Genomic DNA, 15,974 nt, shown 5'->3' with positions numbered 1-15,974 from the left:
ATAAGTCCTGTTTGGTATAAGTCCAAGGATCTGGAACGGATTAAGGACATATACCAAGGTACCACTGTGCTTTACACTGTAGAAAGTTGTAAATTCCAGTGATAATGACAAGAAAACGGCAATTAACAAATGAAATGAGACCGAGCGTTATTACCCTTAGAAGTGTAGGCCTTTCATTTAGAGAAATTGCAAAAACAATCAAAGTATCATTGAGTCCAGTGGCGTCCTACACAATCCAAAGGCAACTGAAAACTGGAAGAAACTTTGATAGGACAAGATCTGGGAGACCCCAAGTCACCGGCCAATCAGAAATGAGCTTCTGAGGGTCACCAGCTTGCAGGACAACAGCTTCAAGCACAGCGTCACAGTGCAGGTCGAGAATAGCCAAGTGTCAGTTTCTACTGTGAAGAGGAGGCTTTGTCCAGTCTGCAGTAGTCCACAGCCGGCATTTCACAGCTCTATTTTGTCCTTTAAGGAATGGCTTTCTTGCTGCCAGTTCTCCTGTCAAAGTCTCCTCTTCACAGTAGAAAGACTCAGATTTGTGTCCCAGGTCCTTCCTGAGTGCAGTTTAAATGTTCTCCCTGTGTCTGTGGTGGTTTACTTTGGTTTAAACCCACTGCAGATGAGGTGCAGCAGATGCTGCCGGTGTTTACAAAACGCTCGTGTGATGTCCTCACCTTCAGCTGCCGACGAATCCTGTCAATGAAGAATTGCCAGCAGTTCTCTCGGGTGTCCAGCAGACCAAGACCACGGAGCTCCATACGGATTGAGGAAATGATGTTATCAACCTCTTCCTCACTAAAAAGGTCAGGAATGTCTCCTGTAATAATACAAAAAAAAAAAAACATGAATGAGAAACAAGATGAGACCCTCAAGTAGCTGTAAGTGTACAAATGCACATACAGCAGAGTGAGATTTCAGTGAGTTATTGTCACTGCGTACGTTTGAATTTAAGGGTAGCATGCAGGGGTTTATCCAATAGGGTCTTTCAGATTCCAAGACCAGGGAGTTCAAGGTTTCATAATTTAGGGTATGGCAGAAGCGCTTTGTTGGCGCCGACCCGACACAGACTGACACCGGAGGCACGTGAAAAGGAAAGTAAATGATTTATTTTGTCTTCAGCCGTGGGGCACATCTTCCCCGTGTCCCACAGGCCCTACACAGTCCCCAAAACACACCAAACGAGAACACCAAAAAAACCATAATCTTCTTTCTCCTCCACTCCTCCCAGGCAGCTTTGTTGTCCTCCTTCTCCTCCTGACCCTGGCGCTCCGAGTAGTGGCTGCAGGTTCTTCTTATAGCCCACCCAGAAGTGCTTTAGGTGATAATTAACCTAATTCAGGCTGCACTTCCAGGTGTGACTGCATTCCAGCCCACAGGGGCTCGTTAAGCCATACAGCTCCTCCCAGTGGTGGCCATGGAGCCCAACAGGGCTGAGCCCTGAAATCCCAGGCCTGTGGCCCCAGTGTAACCCAGGAGGGCTGCCACCACACGTTCTGGGGGATGTAGTGTGCAGCCCATGGCTGCTCCCCCGGATCCAGTGTCAAAGGGGCGCCCCAGCCAGGCATGGGACCCAGCCGTCCGCCACAAGGGTTTGTGTAGTGAAGGTGATTGGATGTAAGGTTATAGGCATCAATCGTGGAGGCCAGAGAGCGGCAGCAAATCACACGTAAGTCAGCATTTCATTGTATTCTGTTCACGGGACGATAAGGACCCTCCAATTACCCCAACACACACATTTATGGAATGTGGTAGGAAAATTCGAGATAGAAGAAAAAAATACATGCAGACAAAGGGGGGGGGGGGATGTGGAAACCCCACACAGACAAAATTAGGTGACATCTCCATTCAAAGTCACTTGTAAATGACACGGGCAGTGGCTTTCATAATTCCACAGATGGAGTTTAGTGACTAAAATGTGTGACAGTGGTGTGATGGTCCATTAGCCCGCAGCTGGGCATATCCCTCTTGAACCCGGGACCGCCGATAGTCATGACCAGGATGAGCCGAGCAATGAGGGACACAGAACAAGAAAAGGAATGGTGCAGAATGTGAGCAGTGCTTTTATTATGTGAATTTCCCCTTGGGGATTAATAAAGTATCTATCTATCTATCTATCTATCTATCTATCTATCTATCTATCTATCTATCTATCTATCTATCTATCTATCTATCTATCTATCTATCTATCTATCTATCTATCATCAAAGCAACAGCATAGTGTAGGAGTCAATAAGTAACTCAGTCAAGACATAGACCACCGCCAGCAGCCAGACCACCTGTGCTTTAGAAGAGGTCGTCCACCTGAAGCTAAGCACCTTCAGGCCTGACCAGTACTTGGATGGGAGACCAGCTAGGAAAAGTTTGGGGAGCTGCTGGAAGAGGTCTTGGTGAGGCCAGCAGGGGGCGCTTAACCTGTGGTCTGAATGTGAATCCTAATGCCACCATTGCAGTGATGAGGACGCTGTGCTGTAAAAATGCTGCCATCCTTCGGATGGTTCCAAACTTCTTCCATTTCACAATTTTTGAGGCCACTGTGCTCCAGGGAACACTCAAAACTGTAGAAATGGCGTTATCTCTTCTCTCTAATCTGTACCTCTCCACAATTTGATTGCGGTGGTCTACAGGGAGTTCCTTGGACATCATGGCTTGGTTTTTGTTCTGACACGCAATGTGAATTATGGATCTTCTATACACAGCCACACATGGGCCTGTCTAAATGACATCCAATCAATCTAGTTTGCCACTGGTGGACTCCAATTAAGTTCTAGAAACATCTCAAGGAGAATTAAAGCAAACAGGGTGGACCTGAGCACAGTTTGGAGCGCCACAGTAAATGTCTGAACAGTTCTATGAATGAGAGGATTCAGCTTTGGATTTTCAATAAATTTGCAATCCTTTCTGGAAACATGTTATCATTAAGGGTTATTGAGTGTAGATTGATGGGCAAAAATGGCCAATTTATTCTTTAAAATTCAATCGATATGAAGAGGTCCGAGTACTTTCTGAATTCATTATGCTGCATTTGGAAGGATTTTTGATGAAGCAAATGTCAGAGCAACGTGGCAATTCAAATAAACACCAAGAACAAGGAAAGAAGCTGGAAGAATTGGTGAGGGATGCTGATATTAAATCAGAAAGGCCGAGCCTGCAAGCAGAGCTGTTGTAAATGCTGTTGCAATGGAGAAAATGGAGAAATGCGGCCGACTCTGCACGCCGTGAGCTCTTGGAGACTTCAGTTGATGGACGGTCGCGAGAAGCTCTCAGAGCTGAAAGCTGTAATTTTATGCTTGACTGTACCAGACTTCAAAGTGGAAATAAATGACACCGTACTTGTACGTGTTTCAATGGTCACACCACATGACAACCTCAGTGTATGATATACGAGGCCTAAGAATAATTTAAATCCCACCCTGTCAAAGATACCCAGGGCCGCCTTTGGACTTCAGCAACCACAATTCCAACCAGGTGCTCTATTATACAAGAAACAAAATGAATACAGCCATGGAGTTAGGCCTCTGTGGAGGGGAACTCAAGAAAAAGATACGCTTAAAAGGGCATCAGTTATTAAAATTAGCCATGTGTGGCAATATTCATGGCATGAACCTCATGGTGTGGGCAACTCCGAAAAGCTAGCGGGTAGCTGACCTAATAGATCAAGCTGGAGCTGCGGAGATGGCCTGTCATGTTTGCACAGGTCCCCTCATGAGAATCAGAGTGAAGATTCACCAAACATACACAATACAATAGAATTTATTTTTGTATTGCCCAAAATCACACAGGGAGTACTGCAATGGGCTTTAACAGGCCTTGCCTCTTGACAGCCCCTCAGCCTTGACTCTCTAAGGAGACAAGGAAAAAATCCCCCAAAGAAAAACCCTTGTAGGGAAAAAATTGAAAAAACCTTGGGAAAGGCAGTTCAAAGACCCCTTTACAGGTAGGTGGGTGATAAAAAAAAGGGGCGCAAATACAATACAATACACAGAACAGGAACACAAGTAATCCTCAATCTTTATATATACCGTATTTACGCGTGTACCACGCGCACATTTTTTCCCAAAAATTAGCATTAGGAAATCAGGTGTGCGTCACACACGAGGAAATGTAAATAATGTTTACTTACTTCTTCTGTAATGATTACTTCTTCTGCTTGGGCTCTCTCGCGCTCTCTCTCTTTCGCTCTAGTTTTTGAATCAGTTTGGCGTCGTCATTCAGCATGGATAGTAGCGATTACGATTACGCAATTTTCTTTGTAAAAATTAGGGTGCGCGTCTTACACGAGGGCGTGTGGTACACGAGTAAAAACTGTAATACGCTGTCTGTTTGTCTGTTCAGAATCACCTGTAGTTCACAAACCGTTTGATGTATTGACCTGAAATTTGGTACACATATACTACGTGATGTCTACTATCTGCTTTCGGGGTGCTGATTGACCTCCAGGGTTATTCCTGTTTTTAATTTTTATTTTATTTTACTGTAAAATCAATTCTCGGCAGCGGCCAGCAGGACGTACGGGTGCCGTTCTCATCCCTACCACCTGCGCCGTCACTTCCCCTACCTCTTCATATCTGAAATCATTCTTGAGGCAGATTAAACACTTAACTGCCAGCTTAAGTGAAAAATGAAAGAAAAACCTACTAAATAATTGCAACACAAACGCTGACTTCATCAGTTTTAACGCGAAAAGATGACGACGGAAGAAGAGAAGAAGCGGGCCGCTAGGGTGGAGACAAGAAGAGCTGCTCCGGAAGCAACAAGCGCATCAACCTCTGAGCAAATGAATGGTAAATGTACAGAGAAAGAGGGTGAAAACCGTTAAGTCAAGTGGATTCACTGCACGTTATCATGTAGTGCACCGTTACTGGTATGATATAATTATTCCAAGTACAGAGCAGAATTCAACAGTAGATGATATCATGTCATTCTGGGCAGACTTCAGGTGGGCCTTTCAAACTGCTAGTCTGCTGTCTGTTAATTATATTTTATGAAGAAAAAAACTTAAAAAATAATGAAAAAAATATACACTCACTGAGAAAATCATTAAGAACACCTGTCCACCTGCGTATGCATCAGCATTTATCAGGTTGTATGGTTTCCAATATTCAAATGTACTTTGCTTATTGTTATTATTTATGAATATTATCAATAATACATTATTTAAAGCTGTAACTTAACTCCTGCTTGTCTTTTACTACACCTAATTGCCTGAGGTTATAAATGTAGAAGGGAAGGTGGGGAGAAGTTGTAAAGTACAATACCTTATAAACAGTGGTAAGTGTATTAGATTTCAAGCCTTCTGACAAAGGCTACATATTAATAATTCAAAAGGAGAAAGGAGAGTAATAGAGAACTCTAACAAGACAAAGCAAATGCTTTAGGTCAATTGGATCGAAAACTAATACGCCGCTAAACAATTTAATTCCCAGAGCCACAGCTCTTGCAAGCTAATAATTTAGCCCATCTTCCTCACTTCTGGTCGCTCTGCCATAAACACTTGATTGACGGAGTGCCGCTGAGATGCTTGTCCCCCCCAACAGGATCTCCCACTTCAGCAGTGGACTTGTGAAGCTCTATTAGAGTGACCATAAGGTTCTTGGTCACCTTCCTGACCAATGCCCTTCCTGCTTGTTTATTTACCTCGGCCAGATGGCCAACTCTAGGAATAATCGAGGTTCAAGGTTTCTTTATTTAGTCACGTTCACGCAAGAAACCATATTCTCAGTTGCACCTAATAACACGACAGAAGGAAATGAAACAAAACAAATCGAGACAAGACAGGTGAAGGTAAAGCAGTCTGACGCAAGAATGGTTACAGGATACATATCAAACCTTAATCATTTTCTCCGATATTCCTTATTAAAAAGTCATATCGTACTAGGAAGAAAGGAATGTCTGGAGCGATTTGTGTGGCTTTTTCAAAGCGACTCTCCTCCATGATTGACTGAAGTGAAGTTCTACATGTAATGGTGGTCTGTCGTCAGTTGGGATGATTTTTAGTTTCTTTAGCATTGTCCTCTACACCAGGGGTCACCAAGTCTGGTCCTGGTGGACCACCATGGCTGCAGGTTTTCATTCTAACCCTTTTTTAATGAGTGCCTTGTTTGTGCTTCTTGTCAATTCATTTTAATTGACTTGTTTTTTAAAGATTTGTTCCTCTGAATTTCTTCCTCGTTCCTCTCAGTTGCTTAATTTCTTTCCTTAAATGGCACCCAAACAAAAATGAAATGTGAAGTGAGTGAGCCAACAGAAGACCACCTAAGTCAGGGCCTCAAACGCCAACCAGTTTCACTCCAAACCAGTTGCTTAATTAGGTGGCGAGTCTTTTTATTAATTAATCGCATTCTTTAATTCCATGGCTTGTTGCTGCTCTCGTGGTGCAGTAGCAAACATTTCTGTAATTGTTGATTTTCTCTTTTCTGTTCAAATGTTTTGTGGACCTGAGCAGATCAGCATTCCTGAGACCTTCACCTTTCTTTATTTTCAGATATTGTATGATGGACACCAGTTGTTTTGGCTCATTTTGTATCTCATTATTGTTTGGCTGCTAATTAATGAAAAAGAAACAATTGAGGGGTCAGAGTCTTCAAGAACATGTCTGTGACAGTTTAAGGTCTCCGTAATCCCTTGAACCCTCAGACCAGACGTCAGACACCTGATAAAAGTCCAAATACTAATATTTATTATAATAATAAGTGCACAAAGCACCACCACTCCACTATACTCAATAACCAATCAATAATCAAATAACAATAACCAATACTCAATCCTCCACTCCCAGACGCGTTGCTACCCTTCCACCCAGCTCAGCTCAACGTCTGGGATTTCCCATCGTCCTTTTATATTCCCTGACCCGGAGGTGTTCCTGTCCAACAATCCCACAAGTCCTTATGACTTCCGGGTCAGGGTAAAAGTCCTTTTCCTCAACCCGGAAGCACGACGTTTCTTCCTGTCATGTGATCATGATGCACTTCCGGGTTATAGGGCACGTAAGAGTCCTTGAGCCTCCCGGCAGTGTCCTCTGGTGGGCCCCATGGTGTCCAGCAGGGTTGGGAATAAAAACTCCATTGTCCATAATTCCCTGCTGGTCTTCGGGGCACTTCCATGCTAGAGGGAGGGCTCCATCTAGCAGCCTGGGGGTATTGGCCGGGGTAAATGGCCGGCCATCCCTCACAAGTCAATTAAAATTCGTTCAAAAGACGTTAATTAGCAGCAAAAACAGGTCACTCATTAAGAAAAGGGTTAGAATGAAAACCTGCAGCCATGGTGGTCTTCCAGGACTGGAGCTGGCGACCCTTGCTCTACACCCACTTGCCAGATCACTGACGTCAGTACCAATAACTTTAGCTGCCTGCTTAGTAATCTGCTGGCACTTTTTAAAATTTGGGTTTGTTAGACCACTGAACCAGGCAATGAAACTGAAAATGATAACAGACAGGATCAGACTGCGATAAAAGGACAACATGAGGTCCTCGTCTACTTTAAATAGTTTGAGATTATGGAGGAGAAATAAATGCTTACTGCATTTTGATAATTTTTTTTGTATTTGCTTTCCAGTTAGATTGTTATCTATGTTAGTTCTTCACTATATTAATTATATTCATTCACTATTTGTACCTTCTCCCCCAAAACAACAATGAGTGAATATACAGATTTCTGTCTCTTAAAATCCAATATAATTTCTTTGGTCTTTTTTACATTCAGAGTGAGAGAGTTTGTATTACGCCAGTTTACCATCCAGTCCACATGATTCAGATGGTGGATTTCATCCTCCCCAGAGATGCGTCCTATGAGCCTGGTGTCATCCCCATATCTGATAATGGAGCAGTGGTCGCTGTTCTGTCTCAGGTCACTTGTATTAAGGGTGATAAGAGACACCCCTGCGGACTTCCTTGTGTTTGAGTGAATAACTTTTGAACAAGCGTCCCGTACCTGGACTGTCTGTGAACGATTTAAAAGCAAGTCCTGAATCCATAATGTGATAAATGGGTTTACATTCCTACTATTCAGTTTTCCAATCAGTATCTGAGGCTGTATGGTATTGAATGCTGAAGAAAAATCCAGAAATAGTGCTCTGGATAAGATTAAAAATGTGACCTTTATATAGTGCCTTTAACAATCTCAAGGTCGCTTTACAAATAACAAAAAAATGAAGCAGTGGAGGAAAAGGGAAACGTTCATTGAAGAGAAAAATCAGCTTTGAAAGTAGAGAGGAAAGAGATCAGGGAAAGAGAATGCCAGAGCTTAGGAGTCATGGCACTGAAGGATCAGCCTCCCAGGTCTGGTGTGTGGGACAGCAAGTAGATTCTGGCTAGAAGACCTCATCTTCAAAGCCCATAGCATTATCAAGGACCACTGTCACCCCCTTTCCATGGACATTTTGTCCCACTTCCATCTATCAGAAGGGATTGTAGCATCCAAACCAGTTCTGGCAGGTTCTGCAACAGCTTCTACCCCTTGGTGGTCCAGACTCTGAACTCTGTGTTGCCCCAGCTCCCTCAGATCTGGTCCTAGTAGTTTATTTATTTCCTGTTGTTGTTTTTATTATTAGTTGTTGTTATTATTTATTTTATTTCTATTTCAAATTATTACCTATTCACTTACCTATTATTTTTTCTATTTATGGTATAGTAACAGTTGTTCACCTGTCTTGCACTTGTCTTATGCTTATGTAATTCTTTCACGGTGGGCCTGGAAAACATTATTTTCTGCCACTGTATGCTGCAATATGGTGAATGGATAATATTATAATAAAGAAACTTGACCTGACTTGACAATTAAAGAAGTGAGGATCGTTTTAGTACATACAGTGGGGGAAATAAGTACTAAATGCGTCAACATCTTTTTTTCAGGAAATATAATTCCAATGAAGTTATTCACAGGAAATTCTCACCAAATATTGGTATTAAGTCAAGAAAATCACAAATATAAATAATTCACAACATTAAAGGTCATAAATAAAATTATGTGTACCTAACTCTGACCCGCCCACATCTAACCATGGAAACAAGGGTAACGTCACATGGGCGGGTCTAAAATCTTAACCCCGACCTTGCCTGCCACACCCCCTGAGCTCCGTCTCCACCCCTTCCCGTGTCCCGCAGAGAAGGCTTTTGGACAAAGGGCACAATTCTCCTTACGACTACACTAAATGGTGCCTTGGTGTTCAGAACTGCTGGGTTCCATAATCAGACCAGAAAAACCATCAAATGAGAATCCGGAGAAAGAACAGAGCCAAAAAGCAGTCAAGGGTCAAAAATGGAAGTCAAAAGAGGGCTGTCAAAACTAAATCGTATCGAATAATCAGAGTCAAAAGGCAGAGCTTTGTTTCAATGAGCGGTAATCAGAAAATCAAGGAGAAAACGTCACTAGGTTTGGTCAAGTCTCAGGTATGAGTATGACACCCCTGACCTCCCGAGCACCTTAAGGCTGCAACTTACGTTTAATCTGGGAAAGGGCCGATGGTTTCTCACCCCGACATTAGCAGCTCTAAGTACAGTGGGGGAAGTAAGTATTCAACACGTCAACATTATTTTCAGTAAATATATTTCCAATATCTCCAGTGGGCTGGCGCCCTGTCCGGGGTTTGTTTCCTGCCTTGCACCCTGTGTTGGCTGGGATTGGCTCCAGCAGACCCCCATGACCCTGTAGTTAGGATATAGCGGGTTGGATAATGGACGGATGGATGGATATTTCCAATGTGGCTCTTCACATGAAATTCTCACCAGATTTTGGTATTAACTCAAGAAAATCACAAATATAAATATTTCACAACTTTAAAGGACATAAGTTAAAGTATGTATAATAAGGTGGAATGACACAGGGAAAAACTATTGAACATGCTAATTTAATACTTAGTGGAGAAGCCTTTGTTTCTAATGACAGCCTCAAGACACTTCTGAATGAAGAAGCCAGTCGCCTGCAGTACTCATATGTGATTTTGACTCTTTCTTCTAAAGAGATTTTCTTTAAATCTTGAAGATTCCTGGGGGCCCCTCTTGTGAAGCCTGATCTTTAGATCTTTCCACAAATGTTCAATTGGATTTAAGTCGGGTGATTGACTGGGCCCTTCTAACAACTTGATTTTCTTTCTTGGAAACCAGTTGAGAGTTTCCGTTGCTGTGTGTTTTGGATCTTTGTCCTGCTGGAAGGTCCACCCAAATCTCATCCTCGTCATCCTGGTCATTGGCAGCAGATTCATTTCAAGAATCTCTCGGCCCCATTCATCATTCCTTCAATTCCATGAAGTCTTGACAGTACTATGAGATGAGAAACAGCCCCCCACCATGATGCCTTCACCTCCAAACGTCATTGTTGGTATGGTGTTTTTCAGGTGATGTGCAGTGCTGTTTCTCCTCCAAACATGGTGCACAATATGACAGCCAAAAAACAGACAACATTCTCCCAGTATTTCATAGGCTTGTCCAAATATTTTTTTTCATGAAAAGAGCATAACAATTACTGCAACACTGATCATTTTACACACTGCCAATGAACTGTAGAAACTATAAAAAATTACTGGAACAATCTATTATTATATGTACAAGGTGAAACTGACGCCATTGATGAAATTCAATAAATCACCGAGCCAACTGTGCTTGAACTGGCTGCACGCAAGCACACAGAGGTAAACGCTGATGCTGGCAGGCTAGTCTAGTGCAGCGGCTGAATCCCAGGGACAGTGATGCTGATTCAATAGGGGGCAACAGTGGTCATGAGCTGGCTGCTCAACAAATGTACGGCATGGACTGATCAGCTGGCAAATTGCACTGGGAACCGACTATAAGCAGTTGTAGTGTTCAATGAATGTTCGTCACCGAACATAACTTGGCTCTGGCGTGCTGGCAAATTGCATTGGGAACAGATTATAGTCGGTTCCAGCAGTTTAAGGTTTAACTTTTTTTAAGACACATTTGCACATTACTGTCTCCGCAGAGGATGCCTTAAACACAGCGCTCCACATCGCAATGTCTCATCTAGAGCAGAAAGGAGCATATGTGAGGCTGCTGTTTGTTATAGCTCTGCCTTTAATACAATTGTCCCCAGTATACTAGTTATTTATTTATTTACTAGGGGTTTCACCCTCTGCTCGCCTCGCTCACCAACCCCCCTGGCCTGCACTACACGCCAGCCTCTTTGCTTCTGCCGCTCATGTTGTGAAGAGGGGGGCTGAACGCACCCCAACGAGACGCAGTCGCTCCTCTGAAACCCCCTCTTAAACGGTGATACAAATGGGAAACAAATAGTTTTTTTTTTTACCTCCTCTTCGCTCGATCAGCTGCTGACTTGCTGCTGCTGCCGTGCCATGTGATCTCCATCTCGTGCGGTGCTTCGAACATTTAAAAGCCTGTACAGCAGCTGTCCTACTCTTTGTCTTTAATTTCCGGCCCCGGGCGTGGTTAAATCTTTTGGCACAAACTCTCGTCTCGCGGGAAGTGAGTTCTTGATATGTTTTTGTTTATAATTTAAAAATGGAATAAGAATCTGAAAATCTAACAACGTCACATTAAAGTTCGATAAATTCTGAAAAGAATGATACCAAACATATATATGTAGGTTTTAAAATAAGCCCGATTTAATGCGTGATATAAAAACGTTGCACTTTTAGGCTTAGGATTTATATACAGTATATATATAGAGTAGATTTTAACATTTTATTGAATTTATTAAAATCAAACCACATTCCACAGAAGCAAGTCGAAATTTACGAAACGTTAACCCCCACTCATTGGGAAAGCTGTTTTAAATCTTGTTGTATTGTTCTCAATCCAATGACAATAAAAAGATATTCTGTTCTATTAATGTTGTGGCTGTGGCCAAAGTAGTGGTTAAGGCTTTGGATTTCAAACTCTAAGGCTGTGGGTTCAAATCCAGCTACTGACACCACTGTGTGACAATCAGCAAGTCACCTGACCTGCCTGTGCTCCCATTGGATAACCCAAACAAATGAAACCAATTGCATCATAAATGTTGGATGAAGGTGTCAGCCCAATAAGTAAATGTAAATTAAATGACACTTGGAAAGGCATTGAACTGACTATGTTTTAACCACGCCCCCTGTACGCCATCCCCGCCCCCTGTGCCCTGTCCCCGCCCCCATCCAGAAACAAGCAGCGAGGCCCTTCTCCCTCGGTCTGTTGTGATGTGGTGTTGTAGCCCCACCAGAGTTCACCCCTCTTTTGTCCCACCATAGAGTGTGTCCCCTATGACTGCACACAATCAGCATACAGTACTCGGCACATATACACGCTATAGTGTCTTTCATAGCTCACACTGTCATTAAGAATCTGTACAAGGAGGACACTTTTTCTTTCTCTTTTCCCCACAATGGATGGTTTCCGGTCCTGCACTTTGCGTATCGTCTCATTAGCGAGAATCTTTTTCTTTATTTAAACTCACACTTCAGCTTTACCTTGAAAAGGTTAATCAGCCTTTCATGTTCAATGAGATGAAGGATTTTCTTCTTTTTTTTTTTTTTTCCCCAGAAAGCATACTTTTGAAATAACACCTTAACATTTCTTATGCTTTTTCACATGTGAACAATATGAAATTATAAAAAAAAGGCTATTATAATAAACTCCACATTTACTGATTGCAACTGATTATGTTAAGCAGCTTATTTTACGCGGGTCATAAAAGGGTGACTTAATAGCTCCTGTGCGAGTGGAACGCAAGGCTGAACTCGTGCCCCCCACTGATGAAGTCTATTCAAAACTCAAGTGACCTGCTCTTATTTCAAATGTTATGTGTCTGAAGTGTTTTGATGATGAATATGTTTGTCAAAGTTTCAAAGCAGAGATCTCTGCTGCTATTATTCCAAGACCTTAACTTGAAGCACTCGAGTGAACCTGAACACAATACCTGATGCCAGCATGTCATTAATGAGCACTAGAAACCTCTCATCTGGTATCTGAGCGTCCGTGTGGAGAAACACACTTCCAATGTTCTTCACTCCAACTTTCATATACAGGGCAGCTATGTCAGTCTGTGAAGCGAAAAAAAAAGAGACATCATATAAGCAATCAACGCTACAGAGCAAATAATAATAAAAAATAAAAAAAAAATCAACCAAAATTGTATACTGGGTGTGACTGCGTCCCTCTAACTAAAATATATCACACTGTGTGCATAAATAAGGATGTACAGGACGTTGTGGCCAATGCATTTAAGGTGATGGTGGGTAGAGTAGTAAGTGGGGGCTACATGAGCGAGACAGAAAATCAGCAGGTGGGACTACTATGTACACAATACACACATATCTTGGAAAACATCTACCTGAAACTGTGATGGACAAAGCAAGGAATAAAAATTAAACAAGAACAATGAACAGGACTAAATAAAAACAAAATTCATTGCAATCAAATGTGTTTTGCGTCTTTCCACTACTGAGATTCTTCTGTACTGCAGCTGGGAAGGTGAGCTGTACTGCCAGATTTCCAAAGAATACCTGGAATCTCAATAATAATAATAATTCATTACATTTATATAGAGCTTTTCTCAGTACTCAAAGCGCTATCCACACAGGGAGGAACCGAACTCACAATCTTCCACAGTCTCCTTACTGCAAAGCAGCAGCACTATCACTGCATCACCTGTGAGGAGTGACATGGTGGCCTATATTACTGCTACTGAATCCACATTTGCTCCACAAGAAATTTGTACCTCATTCATTCATTCATGCTTGCATGCATTTCCACAGCTTATCCATACATCCCTTTTTCCCCTTTTATTGTGGGATCCCAAGGAATTCCCAGGCCATTTGGGAGATCTAATCCTCCCTGCAAGCCTTGGGTCTCCCAGCTGGTCGTGACCATAAAACCTCCACAGGGAGGCGTTAGTATCAGAGGCCCAAACCACCTCAGTTGGCTCCTCTTAATTCGGAGGGTCTGATGACCGAGCTTCTCATCCTGTCTCTAATGGCGTGTCAAGCCACTTTGCGGAGAAAGCTCATTCTGGCCGCTTGTACCTGCAATCTCGTTCTTTCCGTCATTACTTGAAGCTCCTGACTGTAGGTCAGAGATGAAGATCGACTGGTAAATCGAGAGCTTCGCCTACTGACTCAGCTCCTTCTTCACCACTACAGATTCGTATTTTGACAGAACTGCACTCACCGCCCCAATCAGTCTGTCGATCTCACCATCCCTTTACCTCTCACTTGTGAACAAGACTCCGAAATACTTCATCTTCTCCACTTGAGGCAGTAACTCACCTCCCACTTGGAGAGGTCTGTGCGTGAGGGGTTCAGAAGTGCAGGCCCATACATCCCTTTGTCCCAGTCACACTTCCCAGCTCATATTGTCGGATCCCAAGGCATTCCCAGGCCATCTGGGGGATCTAATCCTCCCAGCAAGTCCAGGGTTTTCCCCTGGGGTCTCCCTCCCAGCTGGTCGTGCCCATCCAAACCTCCACAGGAAGGCATCCAGGAGGCATCAGTATCAGAGGCCCAAACCACCTCAGTGGGCTCCTCTCGCGGCGGAGGGTCTGACGTCTGAGCTTCTCATCTTATCTCTTTTTTTACATTTTATTAATTTGAATCATTCCATACAAATAGATCAGTTTTTACAAAAAATAGGATTGAAAACAGATTGACCCCCCAACCTGAGAAAGAGAGCATGGCCAATGGTGTAAACCTTAGAGCTTGTAAACATACCTTAATTGATTAGTTTAATAGGGCAACAGAGATGAATGGAGAAGAGAAAGAAATGCGGAGAGAATTGCTTCCTCGGTGCTGTAAGAGCTTATTCTAAAATATTATTGATCAGATCCTGCCAGGTTTTGAAAAAGTTCTGTACAGATCCTCTAACTGAGAATTAGATTTTTTTCCAATTTCAAATAATATAAAATATTGGTTTCCCACTGACTTATCAGAGGAGAATTAGGATTCTTCCAGTTTAGCAAAATAAGTCTGCGTGCCAAAAGTGTAGTAAAGGCAGTCATAGTTTGTTTGTCCTTCTCCACTTTAAGGACACCAAACACAGCTGTTAGTGGGTTAGGAGGGATTGGGACATGAAGGCTGCCTGAGAGGCACTTAAAAATTTTGGTCCAAAATGATGTTAATTTGGTGCAGGCCCAAAACATGTGACCCAGTGAGGCTGGGACTTGATTGCAGCGTTCGCAGGTTGAATCTTATGCCCTGGAAACATTTTGGACAGTTTTAAGCAAGACAGATGTGCTCGATATATAATTTTGAATGGAATAATTGTAAGCTTTGTGCATATGGAGGTCGAGTGAATTCTCTGTATTGCTACTTTCCACTCCTTTCCTGATATGTTGAGTGAGAGATCTTTTTCCCATTGTCCTCTTGGATCTTTGAAAAGGAGGGACTGTAAAACAATTTTATATGTTGTAGAGATGGTGTTTTAAGCCCTCGAAATTGAGCAATATTTTTTCCGGCATGGAGGAGGGTGCAAGATGAGGAAAATCGGGTAGGTTCTGTTTAACAAAGTTCCTAATTTGAAGATAGTGAAAGAAATGTGTAGCTGGAAAGTTAAATTTGGAATGTAATTGTTCATAGGATGCAAAGATGTTGTCTATATAAAGATCTCTAAGCAATTTAATCCCAAATCTTTTCCAGATATTATGTTTGCGAGGGTTGAAAAAGGTGGTTCTCATGCAGAGGTGCCACAGATAAAAGATTCTCCATCTTAAAATGCTTTCTACATTGGTTCCATATTCTAAGTGAGTGAAGCACAATTGGGTTATTAGTATATTGGCGATAACTTGCATTTATTGGGGCACAAAGCAAGGAATATAGAGAAGTACTGCTGGATTTTCCTTCTATTGCTGACCAAGCCTGTGTATGTTCATCTGTTTGTGTCCATCTATTTGCTGCCCAGTAATAAAACTAAGAGAGAGCCCAGTCACCCTGCTGGTCGCTTGTACCTGCAATCTCGTTCTTTCCGTCATTACTCGAAGCTTCTGACTGTAGGTGAAGTCAGGGACATAGATCGACTGGTAAGTTGAGAGCTTCGCCTACT

General features: G+C 42.5%; 1 protein-coding gene across 1 annotated transcript in view; it reads right to left on the bottom strand.

Annotated features, from left to right (window-relative positions):
* Positions 1 to 15,974, bottom strand: part of dnah9l (dynein, axonemal, heavy polypeptide 9 like) — a 514,436-nt gene that overhangs the window by 224,563 nt on the left and 273,899 nt on the right. Inside the window, exons 41-42 of the mRNA XM_051930607.1 lie at positions 12,859 to 12,982; positions 678 to 820 (exon numbers count right to left, since the gene is read on the bottom strand). Of these exons, the coding sequence (XP_051786567.1) occupies positions 678 to 820; positions 12,859 to 12,982 (267 nt within the window). The remainder of the gene's footprint in view (positions 1 to 677; positions 821 to 12,858; positions 12,983 to 15,974) is intronic.

Source organism: Erpetoichthys calabaricus, chromosome 8, assembly GCF_900747795.2.
Source record: "Erpetoichthys calabaricus chromosome 8, fErpCal1.3, whole genome shotgun sequence".
NCBI lineage: Eukaryota > Metazoa > Chordata > Cladistia > Polypteriformes > Polypteridae > Erpetoichthys > Erpetoichthys calabaricus.
Note: the sequence above shows the minus strand (reverse complement) of the source record. Positions and strands in the feature narration are given on the sequence as shown.